General features: G+C 39.9%; 2 protein-coding genes across 11 annotated transcripts in view; both read right to left on the reverse strand.

Moving 5' to 3' along the window:
• LOC106947111 (retinoblastoma-like protein 2) overlaps positions 1–1617 on the reverse strand; it is a 12803-nt gene extending 11186 nt beyond the window's left edge. For all 3 annotated transcript variants that reach the window (XM_015031913.1, XM_015031912.1, XM_015031911.1), the window contains exon 1: positions 1510–1617. The gene's annotated coding sequence lies outside the window, so the exon portion shown is untranslated. The remainder of the gene's footprint in view (positions 1–1509) is intronic.
• Positions 1618–4602: 2985 nt separating this feature from the next.
• The window catches only part of chd9 (chromodomain helicase DNA binding protein 9), an 86842-nt gene continuing 67022 nt past the window's right edge, over positions 4603–24422 (reverse strand). For 5 of the 8 annotated variants that reach the window (XM_015031917.1, XM_015031914.1, XM_015031915.1 and 2 more), the window contains 21 exons: positions 22661–22846; positions 22048–22158; positions 21740–21936; positions 20898–21097; positions 20636–20795; positions 16916–17005; positions 15662–15765; positions 15274–15391; positions 15129–15186; positions 13481–13529; positions 13061–13313; positions 12731–12936; positions 11206–12084; positions 10419–10588; positions 9390–9620; positions 8276–8453; positions 7795–7943; positions 7453–7674; positions 7190–7339; positions 6738–6842; positions 4603–5982 (listed from right to left, as the gene is read on the reverse strand). In XM_015031917.1, the coding sequence (XP_014887403.1) occupies positions 4981–5982; positions 6738–6842; positions 7190–7339; positions 7453–7674; positions 7795–7943; positions 8276–8453; positions 9390–9620; positions 10419–10588; positions 11206–12084; positions 12731–12936; positions 13061–13313; positions 13481–13529; positions 15129–15186; positions 15274–15391; positions 15662–15765; positions 16916–17005; positions 20636–20795; positions 20898–21097; positions 21740–21936; positions 22048–22158; positions 22661–22846 (4818 nt within the window). In that variant the 3' untranslated portion in view covers positions 4603–4980. The remainder of the gene's footprint in view (positions 5983–6737; positions 6843–7189; positions 7340–7452; positions 7675–7794; positions 7944–8275; positions 8454–9389; positions 9621–10418; positions 10589–11205; positions 12085–12730; positions 12937–13060; positions 13314–13480; positions 13530–15128; positions 15187–15273; positions 15392–15661; positions 15766–16915; positions 17006–20635; positions 20796–20897; positions 21098–21739; positions 21937–22047; positions 22159–22660; positions 22847–24422) is intronic. The other 3 variants (XM_015031919.1, XM_015031918.1, XM_015031916.1) reach the window with 3 other exon arrangements.

Genomic DNA, 24422 nt, shown 5'->3' on the forward strand with positions numbered 1-24422 from the left:
TAGATATATATATATATATCTACATTATTTGTTTATTCAGTAATGCTTGTGCCATACATTTTTTCCTTCAAAATTATTCAAGTGATGTATTTTTTTACACCTTTTAAACACATTTGAAGTTAAAAAGGTACACACACAAAAAAATCCTCATCAATCATTATGTTTTCGCTTTTTTAATATGTCACTTAAACAACGTCCAACCCTTCTAAAAATAATAAAAATGCAATTATTTTCACATTTTTATCCCTTAAAATGCTGGTTTCATTGTTTAGATGATTGCTTATTCCAAAAAAAAAAAAGACATTAGCATTTTTCTCTCCTTCTGAAATCCCCCACACTTCAACAAAAACTAAAGTTTTTAAATCTCCACTAATACATGACAGTGTTCTGTAGGTCTATATGGGCTGGGCACTGGAAAGACCTTAGTCAAATATGCTCAACAAAGTTTACTTTGGCTCTTCAGTCCTAATGTTATGATGTTATCTTTCTCCATCAACACACTGTAAATGTAGATTAGTCTTTCTATCTGATCTCATCCATTTATGTTTGTTGTTTGTAGATTTAGACTTTTCAAAGCCAGGCCAGTGTGACCAGAGAAAGAAAATTGTGCATTTATCAACATTGTCATTGAAAATGGATTTTATAAAAAGTTCAGAGTATTTTCTATGAAAATGAAATTATTCATCTACCGCCACAATTTGTTTTATTTACGTACATTTCACTATATCGAATTAGCAGGAACCAAAATGCGAAATACATTGTGCCATTTTATAATTTTCTAAAATTTTGGCAATGAAAAAAAAAAAAAAAAATTTATTTCTTCACTAGCTCAAAGAAATACTTGTCCAAAAGATGCGAAATGAGATAATGATTGACTATATTGCTTTTAGGTTAAATGTAAACATAATCAGAATTTATAAAATATTAAATCAAATTGAAAAAAAAATATTCCATTTTCCTCGGGGAGCTATAGCACCCCCTATCGCCCTATTGGTGCAACAACCGATTAAAGGCAAATGACGATATATTGCATTGTCTCTCCTAACTTTCCTCTTCCTTCAATGCGTATACGCAAAGACTTATGCTACGTAGCTACACGCCTATCTTTAAATTCCAACTGTTAACCTATAACTCTGATATATGGCTAAGTTTTAGTTAAACTAATTCAAATTTCCTGCCATTCACAGAAGCTTCTCGGGTGATGCAACAACACAAAAGAGGAGCTGGTCCCCCGGAGATGTCGGCGTTATAACAGAAAGAGTCACCGCAGTCTTTTTTTTATTTTTTAACTTTCTAAAAGAAGGCAAGCGGTTTAGTTTTCTTTTCCCATTTAAAGTCCTGGACCTTTAACTGGTTAATACCGGCTATCCTTCAGGTGTGACTGGATAATAATGACTCTACGTGTCATACATTGGATACACTGTTATACAACTACAACAAGTTCTTATACTTGATAATAAACAAATATAATCATGCAGCAAACAATTTAAGGTTTTCTTAAAGACTTACCGCATTACTTTAGCACACAACAACGCCTTCCTGTCAGCTGACTGCGGAAATGAACTGCAAGCGCGGGAAAAAAATCAGGGAGGCGCACGTGAGACAAGAACACATCCGGGTACTTAGCGGAATGTCCTGCCCCCTTTTAAAAGGAGAACATTTAAAACTTCCCATTGGATGGGAGTTAAAGCAACTCCTGGGACATTTGGTGCAATAAAATCATAAAATAAGCAAACAACTGTGTTGTGTGAGTTTTGTTTGATTCATCTGGAGTCGTGTCAATGATTTTCTACATTTTAATAAAACGGGTATGAGGAATGAGACAGAAATACTGACTTAATGACAGAGGTAAACAACTTCAACTAGAGGGCCAAGATTTAAAAAATTAACTATAGCATCTAGTAAACTGTTTGGTATGTAGAAACATTTTTTTTTTTACAAAAAATATAAAACTATAACAATGGCTCTCATGGCTCAACATGAAACATTTGGAACAAATCTGACTTGCACATATTACTGGATGGATCTCAATATAAATGCCACTTAAGGGAATGGAGTATTTAAATGAACAGCAGTTATTACACATAATTCCTGCTGCTATTTATTAACTGAAGAGATCTGTTTAAATGGAGGGAATAAGCATCACAAAGTTACCACTATGATCATTAATGATTGTGGAAATGCATTAGAAAAATAAACAGCAAGATATACAACTAATTTTGGGTGAAAAAATATACTCATTCATGTTTGCATTAAAATAAAGAAAAAATAGAAATATAAAATAAGCCTTGGGGTTACTATAAATGGCTGTGATTTAGGCTTTTTTTAAACTTACTTCAAGAAGAGACTTTGGAAGAAGGAAATGATTTTAGACAATTGGAAATCCATACAACCCTATAAGAACTGAAAACATTAATAAAAGGCCATCAGGCAAAGCAAAAAGCACAGGCACATGGGATGAATAGTCAGAAGAATATGTTTAATAAAAATAATTAAACCTCAATTTCCTCTATAGAACTTCATAGAAAGTAATCCAATAAATTACAAATTACTTTAAGACGCATTTTCCTGCACTACAATAATTATTTTGACTACACAGACCACATCTTGCAAGAATTACAACTTTCCAATGAGAAAAATAAAGACAAACTGACCAAGGTGACATTTTACGGTCTCAAGCTTGAGCCAAAAATACAAAACCCACGTTTGCTCATCGTGTCCTCCTTTTACAGCAGTAGTGTTTTGTCACTCCCCTTGCATATTGGTCTCTGTTTACTTGCGTCAAGCCACATTATGAACTCAAACATTTCCAATTTGAGTCCTTTTGGGTTCCCACTTCTGTTGTTGCAAGCCCTAGCACACAAATCAATTCACTGAGGCGTCGCTGAGGGGCGACAATCATTCGATCAGTGGCTTACAGCAGACGGAGCAGTGGCTGGGTGTTTGCATAAGGGCACTACCAGTTAAAACAGAGCAGAGGTGTAGATATACAAAATGACAGTGGTATGTTTTGCTCAGACATAGAAAAATACCATACTGTTAGTAATCATTAAAAAATGCAAATTGCATTGAAAGCAAACCATGATGAGGTCTATATAGAGCAGGCATACAAGAAAACCACTTTAAAGCAACATTAGAAAACAGACGTGTCTTCAGTCTTTGTGTTCAGACCTCGCAAATTTTTTTTTTTGTCATCATCATTAAGCCCACTGGAGAGAGGGAGAAAGAGAGGTGCTACAGATACTTAGGAATTCAACAGTTTATCCAGGGGGCCCTTCTCCTTGGAAATATCTAACAGTCAACGGTGTAACAGCAGTCCTAGAGCAAGCACTGTTGTGCCAGAGAAGATTACAAAAAGGTACTTCGGCTCGAGTGTAGTCCAGTGTTTATGTGTAACCTGGTTACAGCTCTAAAATGAATGTGCGCGGGGAAAGCTGAAGGAAACACACAAGCATGGTGAGTGAGCGGCGCTATGAGAGGATGAGGGCAGGATAAGGGCACTTCTACATCTAGCTGAAGCTCAGTTTGTCAGCAAAACAGATTCGTGAATGATAAAAATGAGACAAAGCTGCAGACTCCCAGCAACGCAAATTGAAATGATCAAGCCCTTCCTGAAGCAAACCCACCCAACGCTAACTTTAATACTCAGCTATAATGAACAATCAATACAGTCTTAAACAGGATTGATCCATGTTGTGCTTGTGGCACTTGTATTTTTAACACCCCAGGCTGTCATGCAACACCTTAAACTTCCTTCAGAGTCCTGAAGAGGCATGTTTGAAGATAAAAGAACACTTGTAAAGCGGTGGTCACAAGTCAAAAACCAGTGAAGCTCCATAAACACAAAAACATTCAGACTGGAAAAGTTCTGGAAGCAGGAGTTACCGAGCCGTGGAGGGAGAAACGGCATAACGTAGTCACAGAGGAGATGGGGAAACTTGGCTTCTGACACACATTCACACACAGTCCAGGAGAAACAGAGAGACATGCATATGTACATCTGCACAGTGAAGTCAACTCTTTTAGCAAAGCTGAGGTAAAGATGCAGTCAAAAATAATGGGACCTAAGGAATAATATCCACAACACTTTCAGGACATCTGAGGGTAAAAGGGCAGTTTTTTGGCACACAGTAGAAACTGAATTTCTGTCAATAGCTGACCATGTCAACTAACAGTTACACAAGAGAATATTTGCGCCTTATTTAAGGAACTACAAACTAAAATGTGTCATTCCTAGGGAGTAGGCAAATAAATGTCCTACTGTCAAATTATGTCTGATTGTGAACATTCTACATTTCCCACTCAATATGTAATCCTGTGTCTAACCTGAATAAGAAAAAAGAAGGGAAGGGATAGGATGAATGAGTTGTGAACTGGGGGTGGAAACATGGCAGATGAGAGAATCTACAGCTTCAGTGACATTCATTAGCTGCCCAGGTTATTGCTGACATTATCCAACATCCATCTGCAAAGCCAAAGTGTCAACAAACCTGCAAATGTACTGGCTATTTTACAAGTGAAACCAAAGTGTTTGAAAAGTGTCAACCCCCCATCCCCAAACAATCAAAATATATTAATAGTACTGCTCAATGAGCAAGTTGATGTAGTTTCATCTTTTTTTTTTTAATAAAATTAATCCTGACATAATTACAATAATGCCTTTTCTTCTGTTGCAATTGTACATAATCAGGTGGTACAAGTTCACAGAGTTCAGAAAGTCTACCAAAGTCTGACATGCAAAAAGTCTCAATACAAGACTGTACCTTGTGAACAGACATGGACATTTTTTTCTGGCTCCTTTAAGTCAGTTTTTTTTTTTTTTTAAGGTTTTTACAGTCTTTTTTTACACAACGTAGTTAGTTCTTGTATTTACACGTAAAGAAATCGCAACATAAGTGCTGGAAAATCCATATATATGTGAATAAATGTCTACATTTCTAGGCAATACATAAATAAATTTTTCATTTTCTATTCGTAGGTTCAGTCCTCGTCACTGGAGTCCGAATCGTCAGAGGATGAGGAAGAGCTCCCGGACTCCGACGAAGATGACTCGGCTTTCGCTGAACCTTCAGGGCCGCTGTTTTCTCTCGGTTCTGCAGATTCCTCGTCATCCTCTTCCTCGTCGTCCAAAGCCTCCTCGGGCGCCTCTTCCTCCTCCTCTTCCTCCTTTCCTGATGGCTGCTCCGCTTCAGTCAGGGAGGACTGGGAGGCTGCAGGAGCAGAAGGAAGAGGAGCAGCAGCAGCAGATGGAAGGGTTGAAGGGTCACTGTTTGAGCTCTGCAACTGTGTGGCAGACACAGGAAGGTTAAGGCCTGGAGTGAGAAGCATCCCTGGGTAAAGCATACTGGAGAGTAACAAGGGGTTAAGAGAGAGTGGGTGACTGGTGGCTGCAGAGGCAGCTGAAGCACTTGGTGTGACAGTGGCAGAGGAAGCAGAACTGGAAGTGGAGGAAGGAGTCGTGTTTACGTCCTCTGTCCTTTCTCCTTTGGTTTCCGAAGTGTTAGAGGGGGCATTAGACGGCTCACACGTTCCGCTGCTGTCGGTTCCCTTCGTCTTCTCTTCGGAACCTCCCGCAGCTTCCTGAGTAGGCTTTCCAAGCATGCTGCTCATGCCGAGCAGGTTTGGCAATCCGGCCATACCAGAAAGCATCATGGGAAACATGGCGGCGAGATTACTCGCGGCCAGGTTGCTGGCGTCTGGCGGCAGTCCCATGAGGCCTGCAGTGAGCTGCAGGGACTGTAAACTTTGGAGGTTTTGCTGGAAGGCCTGCAGACTGCCGAGGTCCATGCCAGAGAGGAGACCGTTAGCCAGTAGGGAATTTAAACCCAGGGCGGAGGGTGCAGAGCTGGGTGCCGCTGCAGCCGCAGCAGCCACCGCTGCCTTGGCCAGGGGATTCTTCGGTCGGCGTCCTCGTCGGCTCACCTCCTCGGGAACGATGGGTCCAGTCAGGATCCGGTCAAACATGCTCTCAGGGAGATAACCCTAGTTAAACACAACAGATACACAGGCTTAGAAGGAAAATTAAACAAGCTCAGTTTCTTACAACCATGGATGTGAATGTAAATGTAGCTTATTTACAGAGCAATGGCAATGCTTTGCAAGGCATGTCAACGCTCTCCTATCCAATGCCTGGAAGGGACCTATTATTCTACACCTCAAGATAACTGGCGCTTCCTTTCACCATTAATGCAGCTCATACTGCTGCGTGTCCCCTCACAATATATAATTCAGAATGTGAGGCACGATCCCATAAGGGGTGCTATTACTTTTGTTGGCATTTCAAGTAACCATGGCGAAGTAAGTAGCGAAAAACGAGCCAAATTCAAATCAAAACAAATTCTAATTGACACCGTTTTCTGTCAGTTGCACTCAAAAAGGAGATGGAAAGAATTCTGTCTGCCCCTCTGTGTCTCACTCACACATGACAGTTTTCAGAGAGGATTAAATACCAAATTTTAGCTTGTACACTAATTTTAACATACTGAACGGAGTAAGTCCATGCTACTCAACATGCTTGTGACTCTCCACATGCTATTGAGTACAATGTAGCTTACTCTAGCATCGATGCTAATTTTTAGATCAGAAAGTTGGGTTCCAACCGATGGGCACACTTTGGCAGGCCCCGTTTAAATTTCTTCAGAAATTTTCTAGTTTAAATTAATGCTTTTCTAAAACAATTGAAAACACTAATGAATGCAGGACTTATTGCAAATTGTGAGAAAACTGCGATGACTCACCGACTGTTTAACCACGTCAGCCCATTCAGGTGGGACCCCATACTCTGGATTTTCCTGGAGGAACCGGCACAGATCCTTCAGAGGAGGAGCAAAAGCTCCACCGATCTACACAAGAGAAAACAAGCCATGTGAACCAGTCTGCACAACAGCCAAAGCAGATATTTACACACAGAAAAACTACGCATTTAGAGGTTTTGCTATTAAAAATCTGCAAAGTGATTGATATGCATTTAGCTCCCCTATACAACACTATACAGTGAAGCATGGTGATGGTAGTATCATGCTGTTGGGGTGAACTTGTTAGCTGATTGTTCAATTAATGGGGTAATGGATGAAGCTATATAGAAGAAAATACAACAAGTATTAACCTTTTAAAGTTTTATTTGTAAAAAAACAGAAAATTGTGCACACTTTAAATAAAAGATAAAAACAAAATCCAGACACAAACTCACCTTGCGAGCATTTCTCCTGTTTATGATCTGGACCCTTTCCTCGCCAGTTAGACTGTTGACGTCGATCTTGTTAGGGTTCCTGCAGCGGTGCCGCTTCTGCTTGGGTCGGCCATCTTGGAAGTGGAACTGCATCTGCATCTTATTGACCCCCTGGAAACAAAAACAACAACAAACTTGTTGAGAACATTTTAGTAAACTGTACGTTCTAACGTGAATCAGTGCCCCAGAAAGGGATGAAAATTATAAAAATAACCAGTACTAACCGGGATAAAAGCTCCTGTATCTGCAACAAATCCTGGGTGTTCCTTAAGCCACTGGTCTAGGTCTTTTCTCATGGGAGCGTCGTCACCTGCCAGTCGGGTGCCGTCCTTCAGGTTGATGACGGGGATCCTGGTGTCTGTGTCTGCAGGGATCTGACTGGAGTTCATTTGTGCAGCAGCTCCTGCGATGCCCACCTGGCCGATTCCACCCCATCCTGGAGCCACCTTCACAGACATATGAACATGATGCTGATTTTATTTAATGTTTACCTCATATAGAGTGCTTTGCAGGATTTTTTTAGTTCAATTTGCAGAATATTAACAAGAGGCATTAAGAAATTTTACCGGGTCAGGAGTAGCAGATAATTTATTCCTGTTCATGAAGAGCAGCTCCATTCCTTCTACATTCTTCCTTCTCCCTCGTCGCTTCTTAACCACTGGCTGGCCGTCCACTACTCCGTTCAACCTCATCTGACCACTAACACCCGGAATTACTGAAGGAAAGGCACCATGTTTGTCATCGTGCATATTGAAATAAATTAAATTGGTATTTTTAGATGCTTCAAAAGTTTTGCCTCAGTTTTATTATAAATTACAAAACTGCTATTTAAGTTTGGTGTTTTATCCTTCCACCAAACTTTCTACTAATATAATTAAATACAGCAATTTGTTAACAGGAATAAGTGCACAGCAAAAACATGATTTTGGTGCTAAAAAGCTTCCATACATGCTGCCATCTAGTGGCAGATGAAGAACACAAACACTGAACATATGCAGCTTATCCTGCAACTTAAAAAACCCCCAAAACAAACAAAAAACATCATACCAGTCTGGAAAGAGCTTTGAGGTTTGGTTATGTCTGCCAGGCCTGTGTCCGAAGCGCTCTGCAGCTCATGAAGCCGGGCCAGATACTGTTGCTGGGCCTGGGGGCCCTCCTCAGACTCTAGGGGCCTCTTTATAGGCAAGCCCTGCTTCTGGAAGGTCAGCTTCAGACCTCCTTCCTGCTACACACACAGACAGGATCGTGAGAGACGACTCGAGGAAAGGCAAACTCATGGAATAAAATTGAAAATTAAATACCTAGAAGGTTCATCTATGACCTTTAATTCATCAGAGATCACATTAGGATGTTCTCGTTTTGACTATTTGATTTATTCACCAAAAAACAAATTATATCCAATTTTATTCCTCTTTCCTTAGCTTTTAAAAGTTTCAAATCTACTCTATCAAAATTTAAAGACACATTTTATCAAACAATTACAGAAAACACTGTTCAGGTTGTTGTTTGTTAGTAGTGGTGGGACACATGAACACACAGTGGGTAGTGCTGAGCAGGGCAGTGGGTGAAGTCTATTTGTAGCCTGGACTGTGCTTAGAAGCCATGCCATAGAGATAGCTGTTGTCAGCATATAATGTTCCAATTTAAAGGTAAAAAGCAGCTATGAAATGAAAAACCACACTGTTTTTGGAGTCTTTATCAAAAAGCGGCATCAGAAAAAGAAATACAAGCAAATATGATTCCTGCTTAGGTTATAGCCATGTTGCCAACAAGCATATTAGACAAAACCACCAGCGGCAGAAGTTCCCATTCCAGTCAGAGATTACAGGCAAGACCCCTTCAGAGCAGAGAGGCTTCAAACAGAAGCTTATCATACGCTCATGACTGAATGATTTGTGTTCGTGTAATCACAGCCTGAGAGCCCAATTCAAATAGAGTGTGTGGGAAAAGAGGGGAAGGCTGTTATTAAATTAATCTCTCCTCCTGCCAGGCAGTGCAAACCGCTAATCATCCTCAAAGGAAAGCAGGCCGACGGAGAGCGAAGAGACATGCTGAACGCGGCAGCTAACAGCGGTCATGGCAGAGAAGAGGCAGGGGTCCTACAGTTAGGGCTGAAGCGGAGGGAGGTGGATGGAGCGAGGAATTAAGAAATCAAACATACATCATTGAGCTTTACTGAGAACTCCTTGTTTTCTGCAACATGCTTGGTCACCTTTGACCCCTGTGGAGAGGCAGAGGGGTCCTCGCACAGGCTGTTGGCGTTGTCCAGCAGTTTGGTGGTGTAGAAGGAGGCGACTGTGCTGCCGGGCTCGTAGACCCGACGGTGGCCAGGCCACTTGCCCTTGAGCACGGCCTGGCAGATGCTGTCCAGACGGTTGATTATCACACGGTCCTAGTCAAATCAACATACAAAATTATTAATAATAATAATAATAAAAAACTCACCCCTTGGCACCTCAACCCAAGCAGTTATGTTAGGCAATATGAGAGATTAGTATCAAAATAACTCTGCAATGGGAGATAGCATTTAGTAAAGTTAGAAACTCTAATATCTGATAAGCTCAACAATTAGTATTCATTCAACATGGGCAATGTGGCTTAAAAATAAAATCTCAAATTTGAATCTATTTTTCTTTTTACTTGCTTTCTTTTTGAAAAAACTAGTTACAAATGACAGAAAATATTTTCAAAAAGCATCTTATTTCAATCATCGCTTCTATACAAGGTGAACTTTTGTTTAATTACAAGGATGTAATAATAATATTTGCAGAAAACTGACAATTTGACTTGAAAAAAAATCATAACATTACAAGAAAAAAGTTGTTTTAATGGGGGGAAATGCTTAGTTATCAGGATCTGGTGTGAGCAGCTCAGCTCATGTAGATCTTCAAAATAGACAATTGTTTGAATGATCATTTCAAAGTCCTGCTACTGATGATAATTTCATGCTGATGTTAAAAGATTAAGTATTTCTATTAATTATTATCTGTAACTATTCATAAAATGCTCTACATTTCTTATAATTCTTCCAATAACCAAAAATTTGATTAATCGATCAAATCGATTTATCACCCAGCCCTAGCATCCATGCTTGAATAGCTCTGCAAGTGACCAGTGTCTTAAGTATTACCTCAAATGCAAACCTTAATCTGTAATTAACTAGACTGCAAAGAAAACAGGAGTTATTTACCTTGGGCCAGTATGACGCAGCCAGCATGTAGCCTCCACCCTGGAAAGGATGGGAGGAGTTGTTTGTGACTCCATTTTCAGACACGTGTGAGTCTTGCATTTCGTCCTGTGTGGTGCTGAGGGAGGCCACGCTGTCCTCATCGAAACCCTTAACACTTGTTGTTACAGGCACTATGGGAAAAAAAATACAATAAAAATCCAACTCAACAGGTTAGGGTAGGTTTATGGGCTATTCAAAACACGTTCATTCAGTTTCTTGCGCAAAATTATTCTTAGAATTTAGGATTTCCGTTTGATCAGTTCTGCCTATTCTGAGCTCCTTTCAGAATTAACTGTTTTAGGGTCTCTTGTTACTTTAAATCCACTTGCAGGTGAAAATGGCTGCAAACAGATACAAAATTATAGAAACATCCATCTTTAAAAAGCAAAAGTACAGCCTCCAGCACAACCAACAGGAATGTTGTGTGGTTTCTGAATGGTAAGTCAACAAAACATTTGTTTTTTCCAGCAGCCATGGTACAGCTTAAGTGAGCCGACAAAACATGCTCGAGTAGGTAACGGGCTTTACTGGAGTTAAAGTGCCTGTCAAATTTGACTGAACAATCTGGAGGTTTTTGAAACGGTTTATTTTCCAGACACCAAAAAACCTTAAATTATTCCCAAAAACAGTGCTTGACTGTTTTTAGAAGGAGTAGAAACCCTAATGAAAGTAAAAAAAAACCAGAAACGACTAAAAAACTGAATTGAGAACCAGGAAGAATTATTTCCTTAAAGTCGGTGCAACTCACCTTTCTTCTTTGCTTCCTCTCCCTCACTTTCACTGTCATCAGAAGAGGAGGAGGATGATGACGATGACGACGAAGAGCCAGAGGAGCAAGATGAGGAGGAGGAGGAAGAGCTGGACCCGGAATGTGAGGAGGAGGAAGAAGATGAGGACGAGGATGAAGAAGATCGTGACGAAGAGCTCGAGGAGGAACCGTCCGAATCGGACTCGGAGCCTCGCCGGGCCTCCCTGCGGCCCCTTTTGCTCGCCTTCTTGGGTTTCCTTTCTGTGGAGTTGGGTGTGAGCGGCTTGGTGCGCGCTGCCACCATCTGCCTCTCGCTGTCCTTCGCCACGGAAATGGGCTTCTCCTCCAGGCCTGTTGGAGTCGCTGGAGGCTGTGGGGGGCTCCAGCTCTCCCCCTGCCTTTCTTTAGTCTCCTCTTCTTCTGAGGCTGCTTCCACTTTAGGCACAATCCCACAGGGATCCGGGTCTCTCTGGGTGGGCGGGGGCAGCGGGGAGCCTGTCGGTAACGGTCCGGCAGCCTGGTACTGAGGGAGCAGGAGCGGGGTTGTTGTGCGTTGCTGCTGCTGCTGTGCGGCTTTCACCTGGCTGTAGTTGCGTTGGGCTGCCATGAAGCACAGGTCGGGGTCTCTCAGAATGTGGTAATCCGTCCGACTGACGCCGTGCTTTGCGGCGCCGATCAGCAGGTCGCGGTCGTGAGTTCCGGCCTCCCACCACACGGGTAAGTCGGAGCTCATCTGGCACAGGGACAGACGTTCAAACAGCAGTGGATGTCTGAGGACTTGTTCCCTGACCTGGCGAAGCAGCTCTACTCTGTACAGGGTACGAGAGGCTCGCTCTTCTGTGATTGGCTGGATGGTCAGGGATGGATCCGCCGCAGAGTCTGGAACAAAAGGAGGAAATGACGGTTTTGCTCTAAAGGTACAACCCAAAAGGCTTGTTTGTGGCTACAGCTTAAGCGTCACACTGTTTGCCTTTCGGCTAATGATTAACCTCATCACCAGGCTACCTCTGAACTGGCGGCGCAACTTGTTTACCACAGACTTCTCTCCTAAACAGTCTCATACAGATGAGGAGCGTGACACATCTCTCTACTGGTCTTCTTCAAGTTTGTAAAAAATAATAAACTAAGTACACCGCAAAAACTTAAATCTAAGTAAACTTAAATAGAATTAAGAGCATTATAATGCTTTGTTTCTTTTCTGACAAGATACTTTTTCTAACCAAAAGGTTTTTCAGTTAGAACATTTTGTTGCTTAATTAGCTTACTAAGAAATTAAAGCTTGATATTATGAATTTATTACTTATTATGAGGCAGTTTATGCTAGAAACTAGAATAGTTTTCAAAGAAAAGAAACAATAGAAAAAATAAACTTGTATAATATTTAAAGCAACATCAAACATAAATAGCGTGTCGTTATAGATTCAGATAATTCCCAGTTTTCATTAATTAATTTGATCATTCACAGTCATAAGAAGGCTAAATCAAAAGCAAGTCATACATGTTTGTATGCAAATACGATTCTGACCTCCATCTTTGGGTGGCAGGCGACACACTCGTCTACACATAGCAGTGAAGGCGCAGAGGTACTTCTGCAGGCTCTCGTCCGTTTTCTTGTGCAGCCGGGCCATGGCCCTGAACTTGGTCCAGTCAAATCGCCCGAGGCTTGGGTCAAAAACGACACCAAAAGTAGACACAACCCGATAAAAATCGGCCTCTTCTCGCCTGGTCCACCTGCAATAACGGCATTTAGATAAATAATTAGATGACAATCCTTGTTACAAAAAGCGTAACATGAGTCTTGGATTTCTGTTTTTGTAAATATTTCTGTTTTCATGCATTTCATTTGCTTCCTGACCTCTGTTGGCGTTCAATCTTTGCAGCCATCTTGGGGTTGAGTGTGTCTTTAAGTGCGGGGGGCAGCGGGCAGATGGGAGCAGAGAGCATCATGGCCTGCTGGGGTTGAGACTGGGACTGAGTCTGGTGGATGTGTAGGATCTGCCGGCTCTTGGTGTAGCGCTGAGACGCCGTGATCAGTCGTCTCAGTCTGGCTGTCAACACTGAGGGAGAGGGCCAGTAGGAAGTCTGGCCTTCCGTCACTGGAGGTGCGTCTGGTTGTAGCAACAAAAATTATAGAGACAGAATCCTATTTTTAGCCATAAAAATAGAAGTGGGTTGCTTTGCTGCTTCAAACTTTGAGATCTGTCCTGTGTAGGAAGGCTTTGCTTTTAATAAATCGTGATAATTCCACTCAGGATTGAGAAGATTTAATACCCACCTCCAGCATTATCAGAGACAACCAAATCTCCAGGGGAAGAGGCGTCATCCTGCAAGACGACAAACTCTCATTTTAGACGCAACTGACTTTAAAAGAAGTAAACATGTTATTACCACACATCAGCACTTGCTAACCTTTAATAAAAATGGTAAAAGAAATAAATAAAAATTTCAAACCAACAGAAAATGAAGGGGTTTGATCATCCACATTTAGGCTTCAAAGCAAATGGCCCCAACATGGATCAAGATTTTTTTTCCCCTCTAAAACATATGTTGATGCATTTATGAATGTTGTAAAGTTTCACTGGCTTACAACACAAACAAGTGCTTAAAATATTTAAAACAGCAGCTGGCAATCACCAAACAGGATGTCTGCTTGGGATTCAACTGCTGGCTCTACCAGAGCAGATAGCTGAGCTAATTAACCGGCTGATACCAGCTTGTTAAACTCCCAGTGTTACTCAACAGCAGAACATATATTCAGCTGAAAATTACTGCTAAATTTAGTACTGCTTCAATCCATGTCTAAAAAGATAATAAATACATGCTATATATATATATATATATATATATATATATATATACATATATACATATATATATATATATATATATATATATATATATAAAGACAATTTCACATTTTATTAAAATATCAATGTTATCTTACTAAGAATATTTCATATTGGCCCAAGCCCAACATGTTGTTTACAAGTTGCATTTTAATAACCCACTTTACCTGGAAACCTGATTAGTTGCCATGCTTTAACAGAGCAAATATCCTCCTGACTACCAGTAGTTCATTTTTGTCCTCTGTAGAGGACATTTCTAAACTTGAATATCTCCCACCCCCTGCATTCTACCGAATTAATTCCTTTTGGTATCTGGAGAGGACATTTAGGGTTTTTCAATGATACCACATGTGAAGGGGTGGGACTTTTGTACGTACCTTTTTCTAATTCATAAAAATGGCATTCAACAGTAATAACACATTTTATGGGAAGAGAAAGTAAGTGCATAAATATTCTAATTACCTTACAAAGACTGTGGGATTAAAAAAAATGGTGATTGGACAATATTATTTTTCCTGGTAGTCAGGAGGATATGACAATATTTGAAAAGATTAAAGATATTAGCTGCTAAGAGTGAATAAACCAGACTGTGCAGTGAAGCCAGAAGGTGGCGGTGCAGGACACACTTGTTTGGGGGTTTAATCTTAGAAGTGGTGGTCATTTCTAAACAGAATCTAATCTCAACCTCTTCTTAAATCCTCATGGCCTTGTCATGAGATACACAACCCTTTCATCAAAAATATTCGGTGTGCCTCTTAGAAATACAGCAAAAGCTAATTGTTAAATCTTTATGGAAGTTTCTTGACACAATTCCCACTTTCTAATTAGAAACTACACACCACAGCCTGAATAGCTGTAGTAATAATAACAACTATTACTTTCAAGTCAAACATACCATGTTCTGATACCACAGCTTAAATAAAAAGCTAAAAGCTCACATTTTACCGAGAATGAAGGGATGACAAATAATCATAAAATTGTCAAAAAGTAGGATATAAAGTTTTTTTAATCTTTCTAATTAGTAGAAATGTTACAAAGTTGACATGACCTTTTAATTCGTACATTTTGTAGACTTACCTCCATGTCGTCTTTCAGAAGAGCTGGAGCAGGCTTGTACTCTGGATCATCCACATCCCTGCATTCAGATTATTGTTGCAGATTATGGAGGTTTTAATAAACAGGGTACAAGCAGAGCACATGTTGGTGCGGTGTGTCTGCTCACCCATCCATGAAGTCATTGCCTCTCTGCTCTGCAGCGATGGCCTTCTCATCCGGTCGCCCAACGCGGTCTAAGAAGCACAGAGTTGGGTCTGCACGAATAGTGTTGTACTTCTCATACCCTGGAAACGTGCAGAAAGACAAACACACCAAATTTAGCAAAAGATAATGCATGGAAACATGTGGATAAGCGATCAGGAAATACACACAAGCTGTCTAATTTCCCACTGGTATTAAAGAAATCCAGTTTTGGATATAAAGCAAATTTATCTGACTTATGTAGATGAGTTAGTGTCCTACAACTCTAATTCTTGCAAAATTTTGGTAAATAAGTTAGAGGATTTTCATTTTCATAAATAGTATTCCCTGTTGAGTTCTATTCAGTTTCTCACCGTGCTTAAAGACACCAAGCAGCAGACATTTATCGGCGACTGCATCCCACCAAAGGGCTGGCAACTCTGAGTGGTCCGGATCCGGCACCCAGATCTTTACCTCACTGTGTGATATAAGGAGAGGAAGATGTTGGAAAACTATCCACATAGAGAAACAAACACAAAGTATATTTTAATACGTCTTAATATCTTTTAAACTATTACACACAGAGTAATAAGTGGGGGAAACCTATAGACCGACACTAGCAGTGACTATAAAACTTCACACTGGACCTTAAGCAGACTGGATTCTGTGTCTCGCTGCTCTTCCTCCAGACGCTGCTACTTTGATTACCAAACAAAATGCAAAATTTACATTCACCTAAAGAAAATCTTTCCTACAGAAATCATTGCTTATGCAAGTTTTTCAACTCCACTTTTATCTCCCAAGCAATTTTCCAGTAATATACTTGAACACAATATTCTCTGAACAGTCAGCTGTCATCCTTTATATGGAAATTGTCCCTTTTTGTCTGAGAACAACTGTCAAGTCATATTTAATTGTCTAATTTTCTGACATGAATTGGAATTAACAAAAACAATCGGTTAAAATTTTTATGTAATGAATCTGTGGTGGTTTAACTTTTTCTATGCAATTTTGTTGAAATGCTGATTTTTACTTAAGTGCAGATTTTTTGTTAAGTTGTTCAGAACTTAAGTCGTTTTTATGATGTTGCCTCAATTTGCTGCTGATAAAACGACTAACCCATTGCAGAGATTTATTATTAATCCCACAACACAAAATAAGCCTCAATTCCTACTTTTTTACAGTCAACTGTGGTTTCAAAAAGCCCACTTCAATGTTGAACACATCCAAACTAATTTCACCAGCAGGGGGTGCTGTGCATCCACTACTAAGAATATTATGAATGTGTTTCTACCTTCAACCAGTTGATATCAGATGCAAATGCACACATGTCCAACCCAGAGAGAAAAAACTATTTCAACATTAAGGCTTCTTCAAACTAAAACTGTTGGCTTTAATCAACTTTACTGTCATCTTTGTAAATATATGAAATCTAAACAGTCCATCTGACCTCTTAAACTTCAGCTTTGTGTGTAAAGTTAACTAGCAGTGCTGTGATTTAGGACAGTTTCTGCTTCTTTTGTATATAAATTTGTTTTTAAAAGTCCCACACAAAGTTCAGTGAGAGATAATTTATTTGAGAGGAGGCATCTGAGCTGGACATCTGAATATGCTGAAGATGAGCTCACCTGGAGTCCCCGCCGTCTAGCACCTTCTGGGCCTGACTTCCTATCACCTCTTGTTTCAGGTAGTAGAGCATTCTGACCCGGAGCAGCACTCTGCGGAGAGAAAACCCGGCTGGTCACAACAAAGCCCCGTCCATCCACAAAACGCTGAGAAAGCAGGTCCAGCACACCCACTCGCACACACAGACACCTGCTAAATACAATGCAAATGAGGGAAATGTGTGACAATCGAGCTGTAATCCAAAGCTTGTACTGTACAGTCACAGTCCAGCAATTTTACTGCTGTACTCCCACATTCAAATCAAAAATACATCTGAATTTCTCCCTGATTTTTTTATGAAGCTGCCATACATTACTCCCCTATCTGATCAGGTAAAATTTAAGCGTCTAAGCAACACTGAATAAGAAAACAGTGTGATCAATTGACGTGGTGAAACAGTTGAGACAACATCGTAAAACAGCAGCATCTCTCTGCAGCTGTCTTGTGGAGAGGAAGGCTGGGAAGTTAAGGCTGACAAGCCAGAGACAGCGTGACTCACAGGGGAGACATTAGCTCTATAATGCATGATCGCACATCACAGACGTCAGCTTGGAGTGGAGACGCGCTGAAGTGGTGGGAACTGTGGAGTGCCAATCTACATTATAAAGCTGGTATGATATGAGAGGGTTTTTTCCAGATGCAAAAAAAAATAAAATAAAAAAAAAAAGACCACTTAAAGATGATTTTAAAGTCCATCTTGATGTCTTTTGGGAAAATGTGATGTTGAGATTTCATAAATTGTAAAAACTATTTTTTTTTAGTATGCCAATGAAGTTTTAATCCTTCCTATGTGCAAGCATTTAAATTTTGTTGGAGCGTATATGTGTAAAGAAAATTTTTAAGAAAATCAGTGACAACTTGTATGTAAAGGAACATTTTAAATATTTTCTGGACAACAGAAAGCAGAAATACAAATCAGTATTCAAAAGAACCTTTTAAACTTTTATTTCTGATCCTGTTGCATTTATTAGGGTAAATATTAAGGCTCTACCCAGACTACTTTGTTTTGCACAGTAAAGCCATGAAGAAAAACTAGACTCCTCCTTGTTAGGTCGAAGTGGCATGGCAGGGATGAAGTGAACCCTCTGGTAAACCTCAAAGAGAGTTAATCACAGAGCTGAGTTAGTGAGAACAAGTGAAGAGAGGGAAGGCGTAGGCAGTGGTCTGCTTTAGAGAAGAGTATTCCTCCCACTAGTTATTTCTGCAATGCCGACTTCACATACAGTGCAAACATCTGTAGAAATTCAAGACTAAAATTTAGCAAACTATCTCAGTCAGATTAAAATAAAAACAGCTCAAGCTGAAACGTTTTTCAAATCTTGTCACATTTCTTAATTGGACTTGCTTCTCAGGTTTTGTCCCAGTATTCAGTTCCATCCACCCTACCATCAACTCAGACCAGCTTCCCTGTCCATGATCTAGAAAAGAATCCCCACAGCATGATGATGCCACCACCATGCTTCACCATGGGAATGGTGTGTACAGGGTTAAAATTCGCCTTCACACGCAGCATTTTACATGTAGCTCAGAAAATCTTTTTATTTGGTGTTATTGGACAAGAGCCCATTCTTGCACATTTTCCTATGTGCAAGAATGGGACATGGGAGTGATGATCTTTAAACTGTTTTTATTAACAATAGCCATATCCATAAAAGCCATGTTTGTAGACGGGCACAACAAACAGTTTTCCTGTTGACTGATTCTCCCATATAAGCTGTGGATATCTGCAGCTCCACAAGAGTAACTATGGGCCTCTTGGCTGATTTTCTCATTTAGACTTCGATTACCCACTGACTCATTTTCAGGTGACGGAGTCAACACCGTGACTATGAAATGTACAGAATGTGGATACCGTTTTATAACCCAAGTCTGCTTTTGACGGTCTTAAACTTTTTTTTTCACGTTTTGTTAGGCGTTTGGGACTTTACCGCCTACCCAGGTAAAGTCCCTCTGGTGATGGAAAATATGAAACAGCACAGCAAAACATTCTGTATCACTTAGTGGAAACTATTCATTACAAACTTCTGAGTCCTTCATAGAGCAGCTGCATTTATACTGAAATAAAATTACTCCTTTTCCTTCCTAGGTGACTTCTAACAGCAACTGAATGTGTAATAATTTATAATGGGGTATCACTGTAAAGAAGGATAAGTACAACTTTTTAAGGCTTTTATTTGTAAAAAAAAAAATATAAAAAATCATTCCCATAAATAATATCCTTTCTACTTCAATCAAGTGCTTGTCTGTCACATAAAATCCCAATAAAATACACTCAAGTTTGCCAATGTCCAAGGTCCAACAGTGTTTCTCGGCAAACGTTAGTGGCATCCACTATGGAGAGCTATCTCTGTTAGTTCAGAGCTGAACTGAATGGCTCCCTCCCCCTTTCGGTGTTGACTGGAGCCGCCCAGGACCAGCTGCCTCTTCCTCTGCCTGTCAGTGTAGCCCTTCATCAAGTCTCTCTCAAGCCTTTGTTAGTGGGTGGCGTCTGGGAGACACAGTTCATCCTGAGAGGCTGCAGAAGAACTCTACACAGCTGTAAGCAGCCTTTCCAAAACAAATAAGACAAGCACGTCTGACAAAAGAGGCGTGTATGAAATCCTTCATGCTCAGATATCGTTTTAGCGTCCAACATAAAAGAAAATTGAACAAGTTTTCTGTCTTTTTTTGGTAAATTTAGGAATCAAGATTTTTTTAAAAGTGCTGTAAAAGATCTGCTTTGTGATTCCAGGTATGATCTTGATGTTCATTTATTTTAAAATTATCAGAAAGAAATACGTTATATATATTTTTTGCCACACAGGAGTCATGTGCTTTTGTAAACCTGGCGCCCCTGCTGAGGACACCAGCGAACCCTTCACCCCCAGACCACCAGTCACATTGCAGGTCCTCCGACTGAGAATGCACAAGTCAGCAAACTCTGCAGAGCGTGTGTCCCCAACTGCCTGCCCGGCATGTCACACATCACACAATCACGAGATTCAGCACTACTGGACAAAGACACAATGGAGAACTTTCTATGGAAGCTGCAGAGCTCTGCACCCAAAGCTCACTGGGCGAATGAATCCATCCCGAAGAGAAGCGACACTTTATTTAGCTTTTATACGTCAAACAAACGTTTCAATAATAGCCAACTTCTCACCTCTGGCTTAAAATAAGAAAGATATATGATGGCCATTAGCTGGTCTGGAGTTTAATAAGATTCTAACAGGGCCGCTATTTTTGATGCTATCCACGTTTGTTAATCAATCAGTAAGCTGTCAGCTCCAACAGAAGTTGGAGTGCTTCCTAATTACTGTGGCTTGGCAGTGCCCCCGTTAAAATCTGAGCCACATGCAAATTGTATTTTTATTCACTTAGCCTCCATTCTATTAGAAATAAATGGAGACAATCGCAGTTAGGAGAGAATAATCACCACCTGCTAGTTACTATAATGACTTAAAGGCTTAAACATGAAGAATAAACACTTTCTCACCCAGAAGGGAGAATGAGACAAAATGAGTTAGTTGTCTGCTACAAAACATCAAAACTCTTTCATCGATGAAGATAAAGGCTTAGCCACTCTACAACTATTACAAAGAATCAAATGTGTCAGAGTACACTTAGTTGGATAAAATATTAAAATTTCTACAAAGTTGTGTGTAAAATATTTATAAAAGCTTGCAGCGCAACATAACACCTACTTGTTGCAATGATGTTTCAGATGCTTCTTGTAGCCGTCGTCCTGCAGCATGTGCTCAGGGTTGTGTTTCCGGAGCCACTCAGCTTTGTGGATGTCAAAAGAACTAGTTTGGGTCTTCATCTTTTTGCCTTTTCTGCCCCTAGGTACTGGGGCAGACAGGCCTAGAGGGAGAAAAAGGAGAAATCATTTTGTGCTCCAATGAGGGGTAAAAGGTTTAGTTTTAGGCTAAGATCAGTTAATAAAATTAAACGGAAAACACTCACCGAGGTGATTCTGCAGCTCCTTGGTGCGCCCGTCTTCAGTCGGCGCTATGAGGTCCCACATGAAGCTCTTTATTTTGTCATCGCCCCGATAATGGACCAGGCAGTAAGCTAGAAGGGCTCTGCAGATGGACTCCACATCCCACTCAGTCAGCTGCTTCTTAAAGCGACCGTGGTTGAGGATGTCTTTCCATCGACCCCATCTGGAAAAATAAAAAGTCAGAAATTTATGTAAAATATGTAATAGAAAATATCATGTATTGCAATAACTGAATAATAGAAGTGTAACTTATATTTGCTGCAGATCGAGTAATACAGGTTGAGTGTTTATTTCTGTTAATTTTCCTGAATGTGGCCTACAGTCAAAGAAAACTTGTTAGAACTGCTGACTTAAAATAAAAAGAAAAAAATACTACATTCCATTTACAGAGTGATTAATCTGAGCATTTTAATGGAAAATTAAGTGAAAGGTAAAACTGTGGTAGAAAAGAGGGTACACTCAAAAGGGTAACCTCAGCTTTGAGGATATTCTGTAACAAAGTCCATTCAAGAGTTTAATAAAGTTTGATTCAGGTGAAAACCTGGAGTAGAGCCGCCAAACATCTTTGTCATCTCACTTATTTTCAGGTGAAAAACTCTTTTATTTTATTTAGAAATCAAATTTCCAGAGTTTAGAGAGAGAATGAGAAAGGTTCTTAATATCCAGTGTGAAAGTTCAAATGGTTTTGGGAGTCATGTTATCTCCTGGCCAAAGACATTAGCTCACCGTGTTTTTGTAGGCATCAGATCAACAGAAATGCCAGTGAATATCAAAGAATCTAATCAAACCCTTGTGTTGAACTCACCCATATACAAGCAAATTCTTCTCCACTCTGAAGCACTCCGTGCGGCCGTAACTGTTGAGGCGATCGTTTCTTCTGAGCTTGGGCTTGGTCTCATCGCTGTCACTTTCACCCTCTGACAGCTCTGCCAACTCGTCTTTGGTGGCACTGAAAGGTCTCGTCTGCTTTCTTACACGAGGAGTGTCGATCACTAAGCTGTTCTGTGGTGGAGAGGACGACAAGTTCTCAGGAAATCCACCTTCTAGGTTTACTCAACACTGTCCAAGTAAAGGCTCATCTTTATTAAATCTGCACTGTAGTGCAGTACTTACTCTGCCATTGACCATATCCATATCAATGTCAGCTTTCTTGGCCCACTTGTCCCAGAAATTAGGGTCATCCAGAGAGATGTCTGTGCGGTTTCCAGATGCTACAAAACTGGCCTGAAGGCACAAGCAAAGTTAATTTGAACATACTTTTCAGATTTATTGCTGATTCAGGATGAAAATCTGGCAAATTATACAAGAATTGGGAGTGAGTATGACTAGAAGTGCACCAGTCAATTTATCAGTGATAGGCAGGTCAACAGAAAAATGTGATATCTTCAGATTTACTAAATGCATTACGACTAACCACAAATACCATCTTTGGTCTTTACAGCATTAACTTTGATTCACTTTTTTGCATAAATGGTTTTGTAATTTCTCAACTTTCTATTGGATTGCAAATTACTCCCTCTATCATAGAACTTGCATCACATTTTTATCTTATGCTTAAATTCTTAGAATAAAAAAACAACAAAACGTCAGTATTGGTCAAATGTGGAATCAGTCTTAAATAACATAAAAAATGGTACAGGCCAGTAAAAGTCTGATCGGCGAATCTCTGAAGGTGATATATATTTATTATTTGTGCTGAAACATTTTTCTACCTAGTATTGTTTACCTTGGCAAAGGTGGATCCTCGTCCCTCAGACTCAATTGTGATGGTCTTCGTCCTTCGCTGGAGGATCTGGTCAATGTCCTCCTCACAGAATTTGGCCCCTTCGTCTTCCTCATCCATGATGGCTCCATAGGCGCCACGTCGCAACAGATCCTCAATCTCTTTCTTGGACAACTGCTGCTGTGCAGCCTAAAGAAAGAATGCTCAGTTATTGTAAATAAATTCACAAATGCATTTTATTATTTACAACAAGGCACTGAAACCAAGTGTCACCAAGAGAATCAAAACACACATCCAAGTGCATACATGTTGGATTGTTTAGAAATCTGCAGCCCCTGATGTAACCCCAGCTGCTGTTTGGTATGCAAATATGCTGAGCCGACCAGATGCAGGAAAACAACTCAACCTCCATATAGTTCATTTAATTCTCAAAGGGACTCAAACTGCAGCTCAACATCCACCTACACTCTACACACACTGCTGACACACTCCCTCATAAACAGATTAAACTAACAGGATCAGTTACACAGTGAGAAAATTTCAGCAGTGACCCTCATGCTTTACTTTTTTTTAACTAACTTGACATATTAACAGTTTTCCATATTTTCTGGTCTATTTAAGTATTAAGAAACATTACATTTACATTTATTTTTATTTTAAAACATTGAACATTTATTTATTTATGAATTATTTAACCTAGTTCACTTTAATTATCTGCAGAAAATGACAATAGGACAGCTGATTTTTTTTTTTTTTTTGGCAAAAACTTTTCTTTCCTTGTGTGATAATCAGATCTGAGCCAAGTAGAATAAAGATACGCCCAATGTAACTAATATTTCCATAAGTAAATATATATTTTTTGGTAAGTTTTTTGAAGAAGTAAGTGAGACTTAAGCTTTTTTCACATTTTGTTATGTTACAACCACAAACCTCAATGTATTTTAAAAGGATTGTAAGTGGTACAACACCACAGAAGCACATAATTGTGAAGTGGGAGGAAAGTTGTAGAAGGTTTTTACATATTTTACAAATAAAATAAAAAAATCAGAAAAGTGTTGTGTGCAAAGGTATTTGTCCACTTTACTTCGATGCCCCAAAATAAATTCCAGTGAAATATATTGACTTCACAAGTAACCTGCAGTTTTAAGTAGGTAGAAGTTATAAAACAGTATCCCAAACCTTGGACATCTCACAAAGTTCTGTTCAATCCATTCTCCAGAAATAGACTGAGAATGGCACATCTGCAAACCTACCAAAACATTGCAACTAAAATGACATTGATGGCATGAATCAGAGCGGCAGCCAAGAGGTCTGTGGTAACCGTGGAGACACAGCAGGGATCCACAGCTCAAATGGGAAAATCTGTTGACAGGACAACTAGTAATCATGGATTCAACAAATGTGGCCTTTATGAAAGAGTTCCTTGAAGAGAGCCCCATGTTGGCAGAAAGCCTGGTAGAGTTTGCTTGAAAGATTGTCACATTCAGGTAGGAGAGGTGGCAAACAACTGGAACAGGTGATTTATTCAGATGAGGACAAAATTCTAACTTGGCCTACATGTAAAATCACATGTGGAGAAGGAAAACTAACACTACACATCACCCAGAACACACCACCTTAAAAGTGAAACAATACGGTGCAAATACTTTTCTTTCACCAGAGCCAGTGTTGGTCAGTGTGGAGCTAAATACACAAACATTGTTAGAGGTAGCCAAAAAATTAAGACTTGGGTAAAGGTTCACCTTCCAGCAGGACAATAACCATA

The sequence above is a fragment of the Poecilia latipinna genome, unplaced genomic scaffold (genome assembly GCF_001443285.1).
Source record: "Poecilia latipinna isolate Pla-1442-1.1 unplaced genomic scaffold, P_latipinna-1.0 Scaffold223, whole genome shotgun sequence".
Lineage (NCBI taxonomy): Eukaryota > Metazoa > Chordata > Actinopteri > Cyprinodontiformes > Poeciliidae > Poecilia > Poecilia latipinna.